The 24,374-nt window shown below is 36.5% G+C and overlaps 1 protein-coding gene across 3 annotated transcripts in view; it reads right to left on the bottom strand.

Annotated features, from left to right (window-relative positions):
• The window catches only part of ANKRD12 (ankyrin repeat domain 12), a 59,433-nt gene that overhangs the window by 32,712 nt on the left and 2,347 nt on the right, over nt 1-24,374 (bottom strand). For 2 of the 3 annotated variants that reach the window (XM_084225245.1, XM_084225247.1), the window contains exons 2-3: nt 7,383-7,520; nt 910-1,057 (exon numbers count right to left, since the gene is read on the bottom strand). In XM_084225245.1, the coding sequence (XP_084081371.1) occupies nt 910-1,057; nt 7,383-7,469 (235 nt within the window). In that variant the 5' untranslated portion in view covers nt 7,470-7,520. Of the gene's footprint in view, nt 1-909; nt 1,058-7,382; nt 7,521-15,218; nt 15,255-24,374 lie in introns of all 3 variants that reach the window. The other variant, XM_084225246.1, reaches the window with a different exon arrangement.

Raw genomic sequence — 24,374 nt, 5'->3', positions numbered from 1 at the left:
CTGAACAAAAATTAAACTCACACTGAGGTATACACTTCTGCCTTGCATTTAAATCTACGCATATTAAGGGAACTATCTGGTCATGAAAATATTCAAATGTACAATAAGCAATGTTTAAAAAACTGTAGCACTGAGCCCTTGAGAAATTTGGGGAATTTCAATGTGTTCTGCTGGCCATGGATACTGTTTGGTTATCAACTTAACTATTACTGAACTATTATTGCACAATGACACAGATAATTAATTATGTAAACCCAGCTATAACTGTACCTCTTGGAATGTATCCAGCACCCTCCATCTTGATTTGAAACAACTGTGTTAAGAATGGCAGTTTGAAGCCTTGAAATCAGTTCTGATATAAATAAGCTTAAGATGGGAGGAACTACTTAGCCTCTGCAGAGAAGATACAGGTGATAGGAACTGAAAGGAAAGTGTGCTCTCCATGACTAGTTTAGTTAGCTCTGTCACCTTAGCAACCTTTTCTATGAAGGACAGTACATCTACCAATCTATCCAACGCTCCCTCCCCAAAAAAGGCTATGAAAGGCTGACAGCTGCGTCTCAAATCAAGACATTCACATGGTTTTTCATCTGTTTACTCATTTAAACAAATGGACCTCTAGGGAAGGCAAAACAAAGAAAGATTTGTTACTGAAACAGAAGGAAAGAATGAGGTTAGGAAACAACTGGAGAATACAGATCAACTATGGTGGCATGCTGGCTATTGCTAATGACAGGATGAAAGCCTATCAGACTGAGAGGCGACGATCAGAAGGAGGCAAGCAACTTTTATACTTAGTATTCTTTTTAAAGAGGAAAAAAAATCAATGCAAAAACATAATATACAATTAATTAAGTTAGGATGCATTTTACCAACAAATAATTAGTTAAGGAAATAAAAAGGTTCTACCTGCATCTGAATTGCGATCTTCATTTCTGGATGGACTAATAGTAAAAGGAAGTTTACGTTTCATGGAAGACTTTTCTTTCATCTCCTTCCCCACATCACTCCTATCCACTTTTGGAGTTTTGCTGTAGGATGCAATCTTGTCCTTGCTCTAATATAAATAAAAAGTATACTAAGTAATTTTTGCATAAAGTTGGATAGTCTTATAATATATACAGACTGAAAAGACTAATATGTGAGAATGCATGTGCTTGTGTTTAAGTATGTGTATTACAAAATTTATTCAATAAACAAAAGAATCAATTGCCATTTCTTTCTTAAATTACTAACTTCTATGTTATTTCTACTTTCAGACATATCACTGTAGAAATGCTGTTCACTATTAGAGGCTTAACAAATTAGCAAAGGAGCAACTTAAACTGAACAAGAATTTGCCAAGTCTTGAAGACCACCCCAGTTTCCTTCCCTGACCATAACAATCCCACTAAAAGCACATTAAAAGCTCACATTGCAATTCAGATTGTGAATTGTAACCCCCCAAAAACCCCTCTAATTACCTCCCTCTGCCTCCACTCCCACCCTGTGATCCATCAATACAGAACTCCTCTTCTATTTCAACAATAACAGTATAATGTTTCATTCGAGAAAAATCTATGAAGAAATGTTCTAAACTGATACCAAATTTAGAAGAAAAAAGGTACAAGCTATTTAGATTCTTGAGTTGCATAAATCTAGAGATTTTGGCTTATAACCCATATTTCAAATAAACAGAGAAAAACCTAAACAGGCTCACTATTAACTTGTACTTGATTACTTCACTAATATAGGAGGAAAGAATGCAAAAAAAATCAGGTTAGTGTAAAGACTGCTTGAGAGAACCCTCTGCAAACCCAACATCTTAGCTACCAATCAAGTTGCAGTGCAGAGACATCTTTTCCGTACAATACATGCTGCAGAAACAACTACCCATTCTGTCAGCTATCACAACTCCACAGCTTTATAGCATTCTTAACATATGATCAGATGAAATTATTAATAGATTAACTTCCTAAAGGTAGAAGAATAATATACTGCCTTGCCAATCAGTGAAAACCAAAAAGCTGCTCCATGGTACTTCTGAAGATTTATTCCAATTGGAAGAAAACTAAAAAATAAAGTAGAGGTACTGTTCTCAAAGGCATCTTTCCTTTTTTTTCAAAGAAACCAAACTCAGGTAGGAAGATTTCATCAGACACGCTGAGTTTAAAATGTTGCCAAAAAGTTAGGAAGAAGTGATTAGAAAAAGAACCTGCAAAAACCTTACAACCTTCAGAAGACAAATATCTGTTCAAAGGAAATGACAAAGAAGGCATTAGTCTGTATCAACAGAATTCCTGAGGTAGAAAGGTTGCTGCTCTCAGAGAACACCTGTCTTCTTCACTCCAAGTTTAGAAACCCAAAAAACCAAAATAAAATGCAGAATAAAATCCACACACCAAAACCAACGGCAACTCTCCTTCAAAACCCCAAAGGAAACAACACCCTCCCCCTTTTATTTTTTTTTACATGCTAGAACAAAAAAATCTAAAAACCCAAACCCCTTAAGACTCCCCTAGGCCCTTGGAACATACAGTGCCTGTAGTACTGGTTAAGAAAGAAGTTAATCCATCTAACACAAGTCATCATTTCCAAATGCATCTCTAAGTTGGCAAGAGTAGATCCAAACTCCATTAAGACTTCCCCCCTCTCTTCCACCACACACACAAGTTTCCCATTTGAGCCCAACCCCACCAAGAGATTTCTCATCCCATATTTCAAACAAGCCAACTATTTCTCCTATGTATGTATGTGAATTTCGCACAATATGAAGTGGCATAAAATTTTTATTTCTTTCTCTAGAATATTATCTTATGTTTGGTACTATGCAATAGAAAGGATGAACTAAAAATAATTTAGAATTCCTAAGGAGAAAATCTTGGTTTCAACTTGTTCAGTAGGAAAAAAAAAAAAAAACACAACATTTTGCAGTTGGTAATCTCTAAAAAGAATTCCTTTTTTGAGGGCACTCCTCAGTAAAATACATCAGTAGGTGCTCACAAAGAGGCACAAGCTGCTTAAGTAATTTACTAGCTTTACATTAATTCTTAAATTGCCTATATGTATTATGGTAAATATTATGAATGATGCACTAGTTTTTGAATAATGACTGAAAATTAATTTTGTGATACTCTAATTAGGAGGAGAGACAGTTCAAAGTGCATACTTTCAGATAAATAAAAACACATTGAAAATTTTAAAAAAGGCTATACATAGGATACACAGAAACTGAAAAAAAAAAAGGAGATTGTTTTGTTCCTTAGCTAATGTGGAAATAAGCATTCAACATTCAGTGGTGGCCTTTCCAATCCAAAAGACGCAATCAACAGGGTGTTTTAGAAGTCTGTATGAAATTGATGCTATTTATTATTTTTGGTGACAATGCTGAAATAGAGATACAATAAGATATGCAGACATCATCACAACTGAAAGAGAGGAAGAAGCAAAGAACCCTGGCAAGGCAAATGTAAAGTGACTGATTGGAAAAGCAGTCTTAATACAAAACAAAATAGGAAAAGCCATGATAAAACCAAGGTCCTACAAACTGATAAAAATAATTAACTGTACCATCACAAAATGCTGTGTTAGAAGACAGAAAACTCTTAATGGCATCCTGGATTCAACTCCAAGTAAAGGAAGTAGAAGGAGGAAGAGAAAGTAGAAACCCTGCAGGTTAGACCAGGCATTCCATTTTCAAGAGTGAGCATTCACTGTTCCAATTGTTCCTAGTCACTGTAACAGCATGGACATCTCTTTCCCAGGGTCCAAGGCAAGGTTCAAAACTCAGCATCAACAGGTCTGTTGCATTACTTTAATGTGACCCATATAAGCAACCTAAAACGAAGTTGACATTTTTAATAAAATAATCTGTAAATCCTGTAGACATTCTAAAGAGGTCGATTAATCTCAAGTGAAAACTGCTAATCAGATAAAACACTGAAGAGATGTTGATGTTCAGAAAACTAAACTACTGCTGCAAAGTGAAAAGCACTACATACTTTCCATGTCCACGACAGCTAGAGAACATTTAATGGCTTTAGACTGCACCAGGAGACTAGCAAATGTTATTTATCCTTCTACTAAGTATCTAACTCTATGCCAGTCAGCATAATTAAGTATCAGAATAAACTGCCCAAGGAGACAGGAATTTCCATCCGGCAAGCCTTTAAAGAAAAGGTCTGGCAAACATCTGTCAGGAACTGAGTACAGCTTATTCTACTCTGGGGCAAATGGATGAACTGGATCTTCATGTCTCAACATTTAATGCATGCCTCACTGGAGGATGTAGCAACAAGGAAAAATTTTCTCTGTCAACAAAACCATACTAGTGTGCTATGATGAGGAACACATTTTTAATCTGTTCAAGAGGAACTGTCTCAGAAGGCTAACAAACAGCAGTCTGGACAATTTCTTGATATCCCATTCCAGCTCTATTGTCTGGTACTGCAACAATCAATGACAAGACACAAAAGGAGACAACAGAGAGCCATATAATCTAGCAGATGTACTAAGCCCTGGGAGAACAAGCATTCTTTTTCTGCCTATCAAAGATAATTACATACTGAAGCATATTCTGTATGGTACTAAATGGTTTTGGGCACTATTGCTGGAGTCTTCCAAGGAGAGAATTAATTCTTACAAACTCCAAATGTGCTTCTCCTTTGGAAGAGACACAGTTTACTTCCTTAGTTTGGCCATGTGAAGTATAAATTCAGATAAATTAAGATTTCATCATGTTCGTATGGTAACAAAATATCTCATGCAAATATTAGATGGTCTAGCTGCCGTATACACTTGTATTATTTTTTTATGCTTGCCAGATAAGCACCTGTAATAAAAATATATGTACCCTAATGGATACATTATATAAACTCAGCTTATTAACAGCAATGTTATTTCTAATGGGTTTTTTTGAGTTGTCAGAAGACCTGAACACATAGTTCACATGTGTTCATACAGCTATTGTGTTCACATAGCTATTCACTGGTTGTTAGGACTGCACAATAAGCATTAATTTCTGGACAAATATGAAAGATTATGTCTAATCATAACAACAGTAAATTCACTACATTTCTCTGTCAACATCTAAGAGTGCACAATTAGAACCAGCTAAACAGTGTAAAAACTATTAAATGGAAATAAAACCCTGCAAGTGTTTTTTCTTTTATCTTAGGCTAACCATTGGAGTAGTCTTATGCCATTTAGGTCGCTACAGCTTTTATTTTGTGAATGAGGATTTTTTTATGGATGGTATCCTTTAGCATTACTTGTCACTTGTAAGAGGCACTGTTTTTTATGAACATTATTTCACACTAGGCCTTAGCACTTCCTAACACCAATTACATTAGCTAATGAATCCCTAACATTTTCCATACTTCTAATGATTTAAGAACTATAACTTTTAAATTCATGGCTGCAGAGGTTTATGCACTGAGAAAAATCCTTATTTGTTTTCAGATATTTCCACTACCTTTTGAAGAAATTTCATTAAAACTATCACTGTTGATTTGGTCTGGTCAATCTTTACTTCAGAGCTCTATGCCCATGTATGTAGTACATATTTACCTTCATGACTTTGTGTTGTTCAAACTCACACTTTACTCTTAGCTTATTGCCTGCCTGATTTTAAATAATTTTTTTGGCTGAATCTAAATTATGACATTTTGGCAGTATTTTCTCTATATTTCCTAATCCACTCTGAAGAGTACAGATTAGTCAAAGGCCAGCTGAACACTTCTGACAACTGTCCATCTGTTAGAGAATAGGTATGTGACAGTTTAAGTGACTATTTAACATAACCATGTATCCAGTTCTTCTCAAAATACAACAACTGTGTCTATTATGCTAAAAACCTGACTACAGGAATATTAACTGAAACACTTCTACTCTCCATTAGTAATATTAATTCTCTGTTTTTATTTAGGATCTTATATTACACATTGTTTTATATCATGCAATACCAAACCCTACATTATTCTAATCTCAAGCTGTCCACTGTACCAGGGTGGACAGTGAGCAACACTGGACAGAACAGTGCAAGCACTGTTACTTTTTGGTATCAGCTTCATCAGTCGATCACTGGGATTCCACATTCACAGCCTTTGTCGAACTTCCATTCCCCACTCTTTCCCTAAATTATTGAATGACACTTCAATTAACTTGACCATATCCCAAATAAAGACCAGAATAAATAGGGAAAAAAAAAAAAAAAGAAAACCCAACATTATTTCATCCCTTTACTAGTAAGCTGATTTCCTTTCCCTATTTTATTCTGTTATCTTCCTCGTCTTATCTAAGTAGTTCATCAGAGTCAGCAGAAACAATTACCTTTGCCTCATTTTACTGGGACCAATGAAACAAACTAGAAAAAGACTCAAAGGTCTAAAGGTTTCTATTCATGTTTTTGGAAGATAAAAAGTTACAAGTAGATGCTGAATCTTCTAATCTTTTCCTGTTTTTTAACCTCCTCCTGCCTTATATTCATTCATCATCAAATGGTCTTGCAGAGAATGCAGATTTTGACACAAGAGTAAGTATGACCACGCACACACACAAAATCTTTTTCTAGAGAAGACAGTTTTATAGATTGTTGGGAAACAAACAGATTCTCTTTCCTTAGGGCAATATACATGCCACTCATCATTTTTAATGCACAGGATTACTCCAGCTTCTGTTATTCATTAGTAGCACAGATAAATGCGTGGTCTATTGTACAAGTGTACCAGGCAGACAAACTGGAAAACTGGGGGATTTGAAACTTGCCTCCAGAACTCTGAAAATCATGGGATACTTCCCATTTATAAACAACAAACCACCCTTCAACATGACTAGACTTGCCATATTCCTTCATTCTCCAACACTCAAAAATTGACTGCACAATTTTTAGGTGGGACTCCCTTGTACAGGGGCTACTCTAAAGCTTTGTGCAGCATTTGGCTTTTAAGTCCTTCCTCACAGAGGCAGTAAGTCCCTTTGTTGTAAAGGAATATTGGAAACTGCTGTTTTTCTTTGGTCTGTGCTCTGTCACAGGCCTTCACACCTGTTTTGTGTGTTTGTTACAGAGACTAATACACCGTAAAATAAAATAAAATATGGATTGTTGTTCTTGTGAGTATATGAAGACTTCAAATTAGCTAAGATATGAAGACCATATACTAACTTATATCAAATAAAACCAAAGCATCCAGCCTCTTTTTAAATAAACTTACAAGTTAAAATAAAAGTAGAAATCTGTCCCACAGTTTAACTTACAGTTAAATCAATGTAAAAATGCATAACTTTTTTCAATACTGAAGATATCACAACATAGATTCATATTTATTTCTTCCAATTATAGCAACAAAGATCATGAAACATGCTTCATTTTACTGAAATTAAATGGGCATTAATATAAATTTTACCTTTCTCGCAGTTGTTTTTTCCACCATGGTGCTATTGCTGTCAGAATTTTCAACTTGAACTGTTTTTGTAGACCCAAATTTGGGCATTTTATAGCTGTTTAGCTAGTTGTATCTTGTATCAGTGGGTTCATCCTGTGTCTGAAAAACAAACAAACAACATTACATAAATATACACACGGCAGTGTCATTTCAGGACAAATGTTACTGCAGATGGTAGCAGAGCTGAATAGTACCCCAAAAAAGACGACTAATAACGACACCTGGCTTCAAGCATCTTCCTCACATGCAGCTCAAACCTTGGGGCAAAACCCCAAAAGGTCTAACACAGCTGTTGCTGGGGACGTTGTCATGAAAAAAGCACCAAGTCAGCTGCTAAGCTACCTCATCTCTCTAGTTTACTTTTTGGAAGACTGAACATTTTTGGCTATTTCAACAGGTGCATAGGTTCAATATCTTATTTCATGTTAAATGTCCTGAGGCTTAAAAAGATGAACAAGATTTCTAGCAACACTGGAAAGAGAAATAAGGCTTCCTAGCTTGGGAAACTGAAATACTGTATATTCAAAGTAGTATGGGAAAAAAAAGTCAAGTCTTGTGATTTATGATTCTTTCTGGATCAAGAGATGCCCTTTAGAAGAAAAATCTTCTAAAGCTTAAACCTGGAACTAGAAACCTTAATTTCCACTGTCTATCAAATCAATTACATAAGCCACTACTAGAGCCAGATATATATCTATATAAAGCTCCAAGAGCTGTGTAGTGTTTCATCTCCATGGTATACTAAACAAGTGTCATTACAGATTCACATGAGGGAAGAGGTCAGACTCGCCTCTTCCACAGCAGGAAGAGCCATCCCTTCAGTAAGAATGGCTGAGAGGAAAGGTCACACAAAAGGTAAAACTGCATTTGACAGCACTTTAGAGCTGGTGACTTTTTATGGGTCTTTTTGAGTTGATGTATTTTGTTTCAAGTATTTATGTGATCACAATCTTACTGAGTTGTCATAATTTTATGCCTGATCAAGTCATCATTTCAGGTGCAACACTTCTACTGTTGCTTTACCATTAAGGTTTTGGGATCATCACGTAGAGAATTTGTTGCTGTTTTAGGACCATGGTCACTATTTTGGTTTGACACAGTTAACTGACAACAAATCTGGTGCAGATGACTTTGAAAAAACCATTTTGCACACAACACCTGACACATGAGACATTGATATTCAAACAAATTTCTACATCCTGCCCACACATCCATCCCCCACAAAGCTTAAACCATGGAAAATTTGACTACTTGTTTAAGATTAATACTGTTGCATACTACAATGTAACATGCTACTTACTTTCTTAATCTTCCAGAATAGGAGGGGAAGAAAAGTTCAAAAAACTAAACCCTTGAGACAGAGAAGTAGGAAATGTTGCACTAAGGTCTGCTGTTTTACTCCCTTTCCCCTACACCTGAGGAAGTTTTGTTGCTTTTTTTTTTTGTGTGTGGTTTTTTTTAACACTAACCACAAGCATATGAAAAACAGGAAGAGATTAATTAGAAACAATCTCACATTCTATAACCAGAATCTTGTCTCCACAATGATACAATATTGTGAAACTCATACTGTTCTACTCTAACTTAAGACAAAAGAAACATTAGTATATTCCCTTCATTTATGGAGTGTTTACAGGATTTATGCAGTCTTACTGATACAGAGAGTTATTGTTCAATTTTAATGAAGATCAAAGCACATGGTTATCAGCCTTTTGTTTTTAGTTGCTTTTTGTAACATCTGCAGGAACAAAAAATGGTTATCAGTTCAAAGAAGAGAAAGAAAACTACAGAGTTTCCTGCAATTTACAAAAAACTTTCCTGAATCCTAAAAGAAGCAACAAGTTACTATCTTCACAGAATACTACTGTGCTGATTAGACCAAACATAATGTATTACCATAGTAGCAAATATCTGTTCCCATGGGTTTAAAAAGGGACAAATCATAAATCTGCTTTTGCTCATTTAGCCTCTCAAATCCTCTCTAAGTTGCACTTGTAACAATTCCCATTGTATATATCACGATTACAACTACTCAAAAAAAATCAATGGGTCAAAGTTTTCCCTATTATTTTAATCAGACTATTTTTCATTGCATATGCTGCTGTTTCCTTTCCTTCCTTTTAATTGCTACCTGGCTCCCTGAAACTACCTCCATTCCTGCTTTGCTTCTCTTCCTTTCCTGGTTTCATATGCCATTCCCTGGTGTATGACAGCAAGAAGTCAAACCTAAAGAGCTTAGTAAAATTTATTAGCTTAGGTTTTGCTCCTTGGTCTCATTTGCCTCACCAATAGGAGCTGCCCTTCACAAAAGGCCTCCCTCTTGCATGTCTCACCTGGACAGCAACAGTTTATTTTTTAAAATGGTAGAACAAAAAAACCCAGCCTCAAGTATTGTATAGGGGCAAGACGACTATGAAAAAACTTTCAAAATAGATTTCAATTAAAGGTATTTTAATAATACAGTTAACTTAATATACAAATAGAAGTAAATGAAAACAGAAAGCATAGGATGTTTCCATTTTCTTTACCAAATGATCAACAGGCAGAAGCACATGTGCAGGAAGCTCCATCTGAACATGAGAAGAACTTTACTGTGCAGGTGACCAAGCACTGGGACAGTTAACCCAGAGAGGTCACAGAGTCTCCCTCACTGGAGGTATTCAAAAACCCTCCAGACACAATCCTCTGCCGTGTGCTCTGGGATGGCCCACTGTGCTCCCTTGCAACCTGACCCATTGATTTTGTGATCAAAAGCAAACATGAATTCATGAAATTCTTGACCCAAGTCAAATATGTTTTGGAAAAAAAACTGCTTTGGAAGTTCGCTAAAACTGAGTGTCACATACTGGATTACCAAAGCAGAACCACCATGCTCTAAGACTAACAAACAGCACTATTTCCATAAAGTGTTCCAAGTACCAGACTGCTGTTGCACAATGGCTGTGCAAAATTTAAAACAGACAGAAATGCATCACATATTTGAGAAAAAATACTTTTCATGAAGAGTAGATACTCAAAAAAATTATTAAAATATCCCTATGGTGGCCCAGAAATTAGGCAAACTATTCAACTGGTGATTACATAGTGTATATAACAATAAAATTTTCTGTGGAAGAAGTGATTTTACTGACACTTCAACTTTTATTTCCATTTGTCTGGAGTTCAATGCCATTTCAACTCAAGTTCTAAACACAAATATTTGCATTCATAGTGAAAATAGAGAATGTTAACAGGGTCTTCCAGGGAAACCTATCAGTCTGCTTTGAGTTTTCCTCACAGCCATTTCTTAATGCAATTACTGGTTTATTAGACAATTTTGATGGCATACTTTGAATAATCAAAACCCTAAATTAAAAGTTAAACTCTTTACATTCAAATTATTTTCCTTTGTCACAACAAGCAGTGTCCTCGCTTTTTATCTGACACACAGGCACAGCTGTGCTTTCTCTCAGACAGACTGATTTCAAGCTTTTCAATAAAACAGAATTTGCTTCCTACTAAAGAAACTTCTCTGTATGTAACAAAATCATATATTCTTATTTTATGTTTGGACATCTTTCCTGCACATTCATTAGCAATCATTAGTCATACTACTGGAAATACTGTTGAACTCTTCTCTCAGCCATTTTTCAACTAAGGAACTAAAAATTCTATTCTATTTTCTCCTTGCAGTAACAAAGGTAAGTATTTAGACAGATCTATGGGCAGTGACATAAAACACTAAGACTATTTCATATAAAAAATCCTGGACATAAAAAAAAATCCCACCAATCCCCAGAATTTCAGATATAATTAGCTACAGAAAATTAGTGATATAATAAATCTCTAATGCCAACAAGTCACTATATTAATTTGTATAAGCTTACATCTAGCACTGATGAAACAGCTTGTCCTTACCTATGTAAAAAACCAGGGAATTCAAGCAGTACTACAATGGTGCTGCTGCCACTGTCATTCCCTCCTTTACATCTTTCAGTCTGTTCTTCTGAGAAATTAAGGGCCATGTGTTTGTGTTAGATCCATATGTATGATTCACTAATGACTTCCAAGCCTGTAGATGGATAGATGGATTTTCTTTTAATTTGGCAGCAGCAGAAATTTTCAAATATATTCATGGGAAAAGGTGGCCAGTATTATACAATAATAATCCATCACCGTTTTTTGCATGGGAAGGCTTCAATGTGAGCTTCATGACATACTGCCTGGAAGAAAACTCCACATGAGATGGCCTTTGTGAACAACTTTCTTTTTTCTCTTAGTTATGGGAGGGGGGAAGTTTCAGCTGAGACCTGCACATTACCAGAGTCAGTCAATCACAAGACACAAATTGCTAAGAAATTAAGCATCATTAGTTTTGGTGCTCACTGAACTACTTGTTTCCTTTCTGCTTCAGACTGTGTTCTCTTTAACACCTACAACAAAATGTTAGAGGATGCTTTGGGAAGGTTTTCTTTGGTAGCCCTGCTATAGGTCTGATCAGCCTTCAAGCTGATCTTGGAGGTTAGCTGCCTGCTGGTACTACATCAAAGCAAGGGGGCACAAGATTAACCTTCTATGGGAATTGATGAGTTCATTTCCAAGATACTGTATGTACCCTCCTGCTCTAGAAAGCATCTGCATTTGAAAAGCAGGGGTCTAGAGTAAGGCAATCTTCTCAACTACCTCTGCTTCATCTGCAGGGAAGAAGAAAAACAAAACCAAAATCAAACAAACAAAGAAAATCCCTCTCTCAATAAGGATTTACTCTAGACTGGAAAACAGTGAATCAATTATACCAAATTTCTGCTATAAACAGCTGACAGGAATGCTTCAGAATGTTATAATAAAATTAAACTACTGAAAATGACAACTACGGCTACATCTAAATTAGCACGAAGTAAAGAATTATCAAGAGCAGATCTGCAGAGTAGAACAGCTGGTAACAAAACTCCAAATTTACACTAGTAATATTTAGCAGATTTGCTCTGGACTAGTTCTACTGCAGTTCCACGTACTAAATGCACATTAAAGGCTGGAGCACATTTAATAAATTCCTAAACACCTCTCACCTTAAACCAGGAGGAATCAAGTTCTGAAAACACTACACATAGCAAACTAAACTACAGCGAGGAGAGAGGATAGTCACTGATATCAACCTGATTTTCTCTTAGCAATCTCCTTGTTCCCAGCCCTAGAAATTCATCTCTTCCAAGTTTATTTTGAAATGACTGGTATGATCTGGATCTCAAAGCTATTAAGAGTCTACCCAAGGGAAAAAAAGAGTTTGTTGATGAGAACAAGAGAGATGGCTAAGAACAGCTGAACTGAGGGAAAGGCAGGCAAAAGCCAACATTACATATTCTCCTCAGAGAAAGCCAGCTGGCCAACCCGTATGCACACACTGGCTAATTAAGAAGTACGTAGGTAGCTCACGCCTAGCCATACCAAATGTTATCTGCATTCTGGTGGGAGTGTGTCAAAGACAGATGAGGTTAACACACTGGGAGAAAGGGAATGGGTATAGTACAAAGGATCAAAAAGCTAGAGAAAACTGGTATTTTCAAATCCTGTAAGAAGCAGAGTTTTAGCAAAAAGATGTTCATTTAACTAAGTTTAACACTCTGTGTTCTTTTTTCTTCTTATCAGGAAAGTGCAAACAACTTCAGTATTTTATTTCACAACAAAAGCATCCTTCAGCAAACAGCTCAGAGAAGTGATTTCTTCCAAAAGAGAGGTTAACTAATTATTAATGCTAAATGAAATGTGTGATGGGACATGTAACAACACTGCCAATTATTTTCTTATGGAACTCAGTCCTTCTGCACACAGTTACTCAACCAGAGCCAACTGCTACACAATGAAATGGCTCCTGGTAAATTACCATGTAATCGGATCAGCATCTTCCTTTTCACCTACAATGTCCAGTAAGAAAAAAGGGCTTGAGACAGAACAAGAAATTATAAAGGATATTTCAGTTAGAGGCTGGGGGTGTGCTAAGAGGCACAAGAGCAGCAATTTGCTATTGTGAGGAAAGAGACCATTCAAGTCACAACACACAGTAAGAGGGCAGTGAAGTCCAGTAGAACAGGGCCAGGCTTTTCTGGGTCGCACCACATCTACAAAAAGAACATCTGTTCGTATTTTAACCTGATATCTCCCACACAGAAATATGTCTAAGGCTTCAGATTAGCCAAATGACAGAATGTGCCTGTGACAAGGAGGCAGTGGAGAGAGAGACTTGACAGGACAATGCTGAGAAGGGATTGTCTCTGGGAGGAAAGCACAGGGGACTCCATGATCAACACACAAATATTTTTTCCCCATAATACTTTTTTTTCTGTGTTACAGAACACAAACCAGAAGCCTTTAGTCTTGTCATTCCTATGCCTTGTAAAAAAGCATGAGCGTTCCATATCCCTTTTGTTTAAATTGAGAATGACCAGCTTATCCTTGTGGTCCATTTTCCACTACCTCCTTCGACAGATATACTTGCAGAAATGAAGTCTCAAACATGGCTGATGTCTCATGAAAATGTTGAAATGATGGTAAAGGATGGGAAACTGCCGAGAGCAATCACTTTAAAATCTCATCAGAACATTATACAAAACAGTGTTCTGAAAGGTCAAAATTTCAGTGACTGCAGCCAGAAAAATATTTTTACCAATGTCTTAATTGAAGAAAACGATATCAACACAGCTATTCTATAATCATTAGAGCAATTTATTTGATCTTTACAATGAAGACAATGAAAAGGTCATTAAAGGCTTTATTTGAGCAGAAATAGTTTAAGGTTCTTGTGTTACATGGATCCCCCAAAAAAGACTTCCTCTCAATCACTTAGCAACTCAGGGCACTGCTGTAGTCCAACACATATTACTGCTAAGTAGGAATAGGGAACATTTTAACTCCCCTGGTGCTAGAGTCAAAGTTGAATATTTTTTTTTCAAAATCTAGACAGTAAACCATTTTTTCTAAAAAGCTGATAATACATTAGATATATGCAGCTATAATGGACTAAATATACACTGCAATACATCCCTACTGGCAAGCCTACCTCCTGCTGCAGGCTAGAACCATATTATTCTCTACAAGCTCAAAGGAAACCACATTCTGCATAAGAAAAGATTAAATAAAAGGCTATTTGTGTACACTGTACTATTTGAGATTGTATTTTTACCATCACTACTTCCTATATGTGGTACACACTATAATACCTTCAAATACAACGAACAGAACATTTTACCAGGCTCTTTTTGCCCTGCGCTCCATGGGGTCTCATTGTACTCACAATTCAGTTCTCTGGCAGTAACCAGCAAATAAATTACTAACCACTACTGGCTTTAGGTAGCACAGTAATTTAGTATTGTAGTGAGAACACTGTCTGAATGATACATGCAGTGGCTTTTGCAGATGAAAGGTGACAAGAACATTTTTATTTGGAAAATATTCACAAGGTCTTTTCACACAATTGCGACGGTTCAGTGCATGCACATTCCGGTGTCAGGGTTATGATGAAAGAACTAAGCTCCAACACAGTCTCGAACTAATGTGCCTAAGGCAACAGTCTGTTGCTGTATTAAGTGCAAATGCAGTACCCAGCATGGACATGAGTCACAAATTTGGCAGATTTTACAGCATTTGATGATAAAAATATGACAAAACATTCTTGGTTCAGAAGTGAGAAATTCTTTTTTATTACATTTTTTCTTCAAGATTTGCACAATACTTGAGACAACTTTGTGGCTAGACCATGCAATGCTGGGATTAGTTCTACTCTTTTGCTATACCTATTGTGCAATCTTAGAAACAGTGCCTTACCTCTCCCCTGCAGCAGTTTGTCCTACCAGATTTTAGCTGATATATAAAAAAAAAAATAGAAGAAAACAAAGCATTGTTCTTATAAACATACATTTCAGAAATATGTGCCATGAACTATGTTGTATATATATATGTGTGTGTATATATATAGACACACACACACACATATATATATATGTGTGTGTATATATATTTTGGAGACTCCTCAGATACTAGCTAACAGACGGAACAGACTCATTGTCCTATCAGAGAGCATTCCTACATTTGAACTTGAAATGCTGAGATACTGAGACTCAAACATTAGAATTGCACAAATCTTTCTGCAATAAGCAAAATAAACTACTTATGTGAACTCCATTTTATAAAGGTGTCCTTTGTAACATAAAGTGTAACAGTAAGACAGGCAAGGGCAGTGACTACTCACAATCTCCAGAACAGCTTTTAATATGCTCTGAAGTACCTACTCATAGCATGCCAGACTACACTATACAGGGATAGGATGAAGGCCCTAAAAAACAGCCAACACTCAGGCAGCAAGAAAGATTTTCCAATACTTCAGCTGGAACTCACCACTACTTCCTACCAAAATAAGGAATGTATCTCATAGTCTAGGAATTTCTAATAGGAACAGAAAAAAAAAAAAAGAGAGGACATACAACTCTTTCCTACACAGAAAACAAACAAAACCTTTGCAATGCTTTTGTTGCACTTGCCTATACAGTTTCTTGGGCTCCTACAGATAATCCCTATTTTAAGAGCCTGAGTTTACCTGTGCTTGGTTTCAAGTGTCAAGTTCCACAGATTTCACAACACACTTCAGTTGATTTCTCTGGTAGTAGTAGCAGCTAGATGTGTTAACTTCCTTATAACAAACATTCTCTAATAAAAAGTGTGACTGAATTTATAGCTTTCTAATCAACCTTTAGTAAGATTTTTCTCCTTTTTTATTTTAACTAAACACATATTTATCAGAGAATACAAGAACTTAATTGTACGTAGAATTAAAGAATAGTTGAGGGGAAGAGACATTTAGAGGTCCATTTAAGTCTCAGTTATCTAGTCAGTCAGACATTTTCAACTTCAGTTGAACTTAACAAACTCAACCTGGTCTCTGTAAACTTGAGCAGGAAAACACAGTAAAAGAAGTATGGAAACTTCCTAACTGTAGGCGCCTATAAATCATGCAGCAGCACTTCACAAGCAGCTCACTGTGGAAGAAGAAAAAACTCTGGCCCAAGATTTAATTTCCAAAATCCTATTCACTGATTGAAAACACCACACCCCAGTATGTCTTAGAGATGTGCTACATGAACAAGCTTCAAGTTTAAAGGTGCCTGCATATCTTCCCAAAGGTTTTCTTGCAACTACATAATATTAAATATAAATCAACTTGCTTCACAAATTCTCAACTAAAATTCCAAAATCTACTTGTGAGAATGAAACCAACATGCTGACAACCTGGTGAAGTTCTGAGGAACCAACAACCACAAACAGCTGCAGCAAGTGGCTAAACCTGCTCCTAGAGAAAGATAATCTATTTCTCACTCATAACATGGTTCCTGCTATTTCAGTCTTGATTTCTACCTTCTTAAAGGGACAAAAACATCTACCATACCTTAAAAAAAAATACAACCAAAGCAACATCCTAAATAAAAAGCAGCATCTATCCCAGACAACTCTAAAGAAATTACTATTCATAAATCAAACCAGGAGTGCTCTATCTCCCTTCATGAATATTAATTTCTTTTCACAATATTGCTGGAAGAGGAAAATGCATTATTTCCTTTGTTTTACAGATGGCAAATTTGGTTGACAGAAAGAATGAAGGGAAGAAAAAATTAAGTGAGTTTGACCAAACTACCACATTTGTAACATCCAAGACTTTATTTTTGAGATTCTTTTGCATTAGATAGTAGTCAATACTTGGTTAGATAGCTACTATTGACTTAATTTTCAACTTCTGCAAGCAACCACTCTTTCTGCAGAAGGAAAAAGGTCAAACAGTCTCAAAGCAGATATGCCCATGTGAGGAAAACACTTAGCATGTGCTCCTAGAAAGTCCATAGCTCACACAAACTCCAAAACAGACAGAAAACAGGTAATTTTCAGGGTCAGTGTTCAACTTCCTTCAACATGAGACCCTCTCTTCCTGTAACCTTCTTATAAGTTACAGAACTTCTTTCAGCTTTTGCCAGAGGACTCTTCTTAGAGCAGTAACCTAGACTGCACAAATGTATTTATCCCCAGACATTCATACAGTTTATCATTTAAAGTGGAATATCATCCAAAACCCCATCAATTCATGGCGCAGTTCTGCTGTGTGCAGCGAGGCAAATGAGCAGTGCTGCTCTAATACAGAGCAGACAGCATTTCTGGCACAACAGAAGGTAAAGGTTAGCCACACTGTAGAAAACAGCAAGAAGTCATGCAAATACAGACAAGAAGCACTCGTTTTACTTCTTTTGCAACACACTCCTCCCATTTTCCTTCCTCTACTTTCTCTGAAGTTTCCAGTCTCAAACAGATTCTGAGATCCTCCCACTGCAGATGTCACTCCACTCATCAAGATTTAAAAAAAAAAAAAAAAAAAAGAAAAAAAAAAATCAAAGCAGTTTGTTGGTATCACACTTCTAAACTCATATGGAATTAATTACTGTTTATGTCTTTCCAAGACACTGCAAAAAACACATAAAAACTAACATTTTGTCAAAATATCCTTGCAGGTGCTATGTTAGCCAACTAAATATTGTTTGGCATGTAAGACCTAAAAACTACTAGCAGAGCATGACAGAGGAAAAGAAGAAGGATCCCAAATATCTATAAATGACCTTTAAAATTCTTCCACATGGATAACTGAACAGCAAAGTACTAAAACAAACAAACAAAAAAAAAAAGTGTGGTAGTCTCTGCTTTAACATCTCATAGCAGCATTGAAGACCAAGTATCCAAAAAGGTAATTTTCAAAGCATGGGACACTCTCAAATTATTATTTAGATTCATAGACCCTAAACTTTCATAAACCCTTCTGTATCAAGACCCATCCAAAAGAAGACACCAAGAAACCGCCAACAAAGCCCTGTAAGGTGCTGACAAAAGGCAGAAAGCAAAAGAAGGAGGGAGGAAATGAATTCTTTTCCCAGATAACTCTTGTACAGCTCCCTTCTAGGATGCTGAACTCCTTCCTTACTTAAAGAAAATAAATGCTTAGGAATTAATCTGTTTACATAACATTATTTAGGGTGAAAAAACAGTGTTGACAAACACGGCCTGAACAGGCAGGATGGCACAACCCTGAAAAAATGTGAACAGGGAAGATGCTGCTTTGCAACAGGGATCCCTTAGAAAGACTTTATATAAACAGAGAGTTGGAAAAGGAAGGCACTGATGAGAAGGTACCTGAAGGAACAAGAAAGTAAGATCTAATATCATGATTTCTTTTTTAAATTTTTGAACAGAAACAGTTTCACAAGTCTGAAATCCTAAATATTGTTTAGTAAAAGGAACACACAGGGTCAAGGAATTCTCTTTACAATAAGTACTTTCTGATTTATACAAAAATAGTACAGATGTCTATATTCAGGACAAACTTTCAGAACAGCAGTTCTACCAGTTTGAGATGATGGCATTCTCCATTATTTCAGAGTTTTTGAAGGGCTGTGGGCTTGCTTAATAGTGAAGCATGTAGACTGGATACATATATTACAAATGAACTTGCAAAATCATAGTCTTAAGTAATTAGAAACTTTCACAACAGGCTTGGAAAAAGGCGACTTGTTCTAGAAAGGCCTAAAACAGTAGGATGTTTGATATTGCAATGGCATCCCAGACTGCACAGGAATGGCAGAATCTTTATCAATAAGCCAGTATTATCTTGCAAAAAAAGGCAGACCATTCTATTACCACTATCCATTCAATCATATCATTTCCTCTCAGTAACCAAGAAAAGTGCTGCATGGAAAGTATTTACATTTTATGGAAAAACTGATTTTAAATTGAACAGCTTAAAGTACAAAAGCTGGAGGTTTGTGGAACTTGTACCTGATGATATTTTCATTAAAGAATGGTTAGGAATTACTTAAAAGCAGAAACTCCTCCCTGATTCTGAGAGACTCATGTTGAAGCTTCTCTTTATGCATATAGACACACATTCCCTACCACAAAATGGGAAGGATAAGATGTAAGAAGTGAACGTTTAGGAATAGGGTTATCTCTGGTTATCTCCTGGCATTATCAACAAACAAACAAACAAACAAGCACTGCCTTGCCCAGAATTGTGACAAATCTTCCTTTCAGAAGTCAGACATCAACCCTCATTTCAGTGTGGCAGGAGTGGTTCCCACATAGTGACAACGGCATCATTCCTTCTGAACCACTTCTACCATTTCTACAGCATTCCTTCATGTGGGCCAGTAAGGAACTGAACTACTGCCAGAATTCAAGATTAATCTGAAGGACACTTGTCAGTATTGCATTATTCTCAAGTGCATTTCTCTATTCTCAGATTAACCCTTTGTCTTTTCATGGAGGATACTACCATTATTGTTCATATACAGACTGACTGCTCTGCAAGGAATCATTGGAAAAAACCAAATAGAATGGCTGAATAAAGAATTGTTTTTCTTCTTTAAAGAATTCCAAAGGATCAAAAAAAGGACTAAGTTCCTTTACAAATGTTCTCAATATTCAAATTATTTCTGAATAAATTGTCTTATTGCTGATTATACTTCAGCTACTTTTTGTATTTCTCCTTCAGCAACAGAAAATAAGACTGTTTCACTTTCAGTTTCTCACTCACAAGCTCACTCAGAGTCAAGCACCGGAAGAGACTTTTTCCATTACGTTATAGCACAAGTAATGTAAAGAAGACATAGATGCATTTGTCTTTCTTTAAAAAGAAATATCAGAAACTGCATTTTTAACAGGAGAAATAACGACCAAAGAAGTCTTACTTATGCAACCAGCTAATCAGTAATTGAAATATTTTTTTAATCACTTAATTAAGAATCTGTATGGCAGAACTTGGTAGAACGTACCACAGCTTTACAAGACTACCACACACAGGCAGTACAAGAAGAATGCATCCTCTGACTATTAAAAATTAAATTAGGAAAAACAGGAAAAACACATTAACTACAACAGCTGAAAATTTATCAAGCCTTCAACAATAAGTTCAGTAAGGAATCTCAACAGACTAACTAAAATTAGAACATAATATTTTCCTTGCACTATTGGGCCAAATTCCAAGTTCAACTGGTCATGACCATAAGCACACTGCTCTAGCTGAGCCTGCAGGGAGCCTGGGAGGGACTAGATGACATGGTCAGAGGGGCCTTCTGACCTCAGCTGGTCCATGATTCTGTCCCATGAATCAGAAAAGCTGATGTTCTTTACCTCGGCAGCAGGATGGCTACGGGCTGTTCTCTCCTCCTGCTGACACATTCAGCATAGGACAAGGTTTGCGTCTTCTACATTCTCCAAAAACTCATGCTACGTAGTCAGGACAGCACTTATTCTAACAAATCCTCACATAGCTGGCCAGAAGAACTGGTGCATCTTGTGAGTATGGGTGCCATACTCCAACCGTATCAGGACAACTGTGTAAAATGCAAATATATTCCTACCGAGGAAAAGACCTAGGTATCAAAATAAACATTTATATGTAAAAACAACCTCACCTCTTAGAATCAGACATAGATAAGTTTCCAGAGTGCCTGAAGGGATTGCCCTTTATTCTCAATAGTCTCTCAAAATAAAGGAGATTCTACAAAGAAGAATTCTATTCCAGGGAAATAAAAGAATATGCTGGCCCAAAAACTCTGGCTCTTAGGAGCCAAAAACACTTATTGCAAAATCCATTTAATCTACAAGTATATAAATTTGAATGTTCACAGGTGCTTCCTCTTGAGTCTTTTTTAGGATGAGCTATGGGTTCAAAGGAAACACCTGCACAGTTTAGCTTAATATGATAGACTCTTTAAACCACATGGAGAAGTGGAGTTGTAAATGTCAGGTTTGATCTACAGGTTATTACTTAAAGATGTAGCTAAATAAATATTTTTCAATTAAGAAAGATTATTGCATATGCAGAATCTACTAGAATAAAACTTAAAAGCCTCTTTATCAGTGCTTTGACTGATAACATAAAAACATAAAATAAGCAAACTACTGCCAACCAATTTTCAATCCTTCCAGAGGAAACTACTTTCCCTCTGGAAACCTACAGGTCTCCAAGACAAGAGCCTTCATAACTATGGCATACATTAATACTACAGCCTCAATAATTTCTATTTAAATCTCCGTAAACTAATGATAATCTGTCAATCTAAAACCAAGAAAATCCACAATTTATCTGCAGCACTGCCAGAAAGAACATGACTTAAAACACACACAAAGGCCCTTCACAGGCTAAGAACAGATCAAGTGCCAACACCTACTCACAGTCCTTGAGTTATAGCAAGATTCAGGACAGGAAAAGCAGGTAGCTGAAGTGCTACCATTCATAGGAAGAATCTAAAGCAGTAGATGCAGGACAGAAAGCAATCTTGGCTTACTCATGGGTTCCAAAATGGATAACAGAAGTTTTTGTCCTGGCTAAATCGTGAAGACATGCAACATATTCAACAGGCTTTATTGCCACCTCTTGGCCATCACCAAATCTCGCAAAAATAACAACAAAATAATCTGCCAGCTCCTTTACAGAAGTAATCTTTCTTCGGGGGAAAAGAGATAGCAAGGGAACAGATGGAGTGGAAACAGAGAACCAGAAGAATACTGTTTGCAGACAAGTATAGCTATTTAGGGCTGTAAAACTACAGTGAGTACAGCAGTTGACTTTCACTGAAGTTTTAGTATGTCATCTGGAGAATCGAAGGGACTGGAAAGCAAAGAACAATTTATTTTCAAGACAAAAACCAAGATTTTTTAAAAATTTGCTTAAAAAAGGTAAAACGGGTGTCAAGACACCTGTTTCTTCTTGAAGTCAAAAGATGAATAGATTAGCATTACCCACACATGAAAGAGAACAACACTAATGAAAGGCCCATTTTCCCTTAATTGTTAAACTAGTAGTAAGAACCCAGATTAGTAGGTTGCTGAAGAGTACAGAGCACCACAAAAGATGGGTTTCTGTCAGTTAGTTGTTTCTTGCACACAATATAGAAGGAAACAAACAAAAGGAAGACATTTCCACAAACCAGCTAAGAAAATTATCTGGCCAACAGAGCTTGAAAGGTTTTATAGCCAGATACCTCTTAAGTAGGAGTAATGCAAAAGGCTTAGAAAGAGAAGGGAAACCGTATCTTTACACATAAGCTCATTTCTGCTGTCATCAAACAATGGAACTTTTTAAGATCTACCACAGAACACTTGGAAATGTGTAAGGGTTATCTGGGGTTTGTTGCACTGAATACATTCCGAAGCCCAGAGAGGAGGAGAAAAACTGCTTTCCACCTGATGCTTTTTGTGAATGTAAGATATAAGGCAAGGAAAGAGTTGTTCCAATACTCTCTAGCTATCTCCAGCAAGCTACTCAAGGGTAGAAAGCAGATGACCAGAGAAGAAAATATACAAAGTTTACTTCCTCAGAGTGCATTTATACTTTTTGCCTTTAATATAGCCCCTAATTGTGTCTCTAATGTTGCTAATGGCTTTTCTTAACATAAACCAGTGTGAAATCAACCCAATTGTGACATTATCACTACCTAGAGCACTCTGTGTAGAAGCCATGGAACTGAGGAGCATTTATTGATATGTTGCTTGCGAAAGACAAAAGCAGTTGCAGCCGACATAAAGATCCTTCCTCAGACCAGGGAAATAATCTAAAATAAACTAAGGCAAAGTCATACTCTCAAGGGCTTCATGTCTCTACATGAATATTTAGTCTTTAAGCAAGGTGGCAATAAAGGTCTTCAACTGCCTCTGTAAGCTTACAGAAGAACTTTTAAGACTTTTCTATGTTCTGGAATAATAATGAACTGACAAAAAAAACCCCTAAAGATGTTAGCAGAGCTCTGACTTCTGTTATTCTGTTAATAAAATCATTCAGTGTAATAACACAAAATGCAAGACTGAGTTTGTGCTAATATTTATTTCATACCATCTGTCACTAGAGTCTAAGTAGAGTCTAATGATGTAGTTAAAAAAATAGTTTGATTTGGAGACTAAATGACCAATCAACATTTATAATAATCCATCTGCAAGAGAACACAGAAAAGAAGAAACACCAAACAGTCATGCCCAGCCCATCACTTTGTAAGGTAAGATCCAAAAAATGCCAAAAGTAGGTTGTTCTGAGTGTGTATATTAACAGTGTGGTAGCAGGTTAATCATTACATATTTTGTGATCAATTGTTTTTTCCAGCTTTAAAGAGGACCTACTGCACCAGTCTCTCCGGCAGTTTCATCAGCCTAAGATGGTCTAAACGTGTTAAATCAGTTCAACAAATACAATTTTTTTTCCTGCCTGTATGCCCAATACTGAGGAAGAAGTTCTGAATACTGAGGAAGAAGTTCTAGCTCAGTCATTTCTAGGTGCCTACATTTCCGCTAAAAAGGATGCCCAGGATGTTGCACCTAGTTAAGTTAAAGCTGCAACAGCTTTTGGAGTTTCTAGCAATTTAAACAGACATCTAAGGGTGCAAAGAAACTATTCTTTGAGAATGACTGGTGACCACTGATTTGTAAACATATTCAACTTTCAGTTTATGTTTTTAATCCCATGGTTAAGTGGTAACGTAGCAGTACCTCCTGCAACTAATGCCAAGCAAACACAGAAGCTTCACACAAGCACTCATTTAGCCTGCTTATTCAAAGACCCTTTCGTCTAAGAAGTCACCAATTGTGCGAGCCTGCTGGAAGAAACTGCACACAGACTTCAGTTTGTGGCATGGGGCTTGCTTTCTTACACAACATCTGTCCTAAGTTTTAATGTCTGTAGTATTCTGAGTTCACAAACAATTTTGAATAATCCTCTGGGTGGGAGAGGAACACACAAAGAGATGGCAATAGAAAGGCAGAAATATTTATAATTGAAAGATTGAGCTGTCATCTTTGTGAAAGAACCAAAGGCTCTCTGATCAACTGCCCACACTAAGTGATTACTACAGAAAAGCATGGAAATAGGAAAAGGGATTCACACACCACACACTGAAAAACTAA

The sequence above is a fragment of the Fringilla coelebs genome (assembly GCF_963513975.1).
Source record: "Fringilla coelebs genome assembly, chromosome: 1".
Classification (NCBI taxonomy): domain Eukaryota; kingdom Metazoa; phylum Chordata; class Aves; order Passeriformes; family Fringillidae; genus Fringilla; species Fringilla coelebs.
Note: the sequence above shows the minus strand (reverse complement) of the source record. Positions and strands in the feature narration are given on the sequence as shown.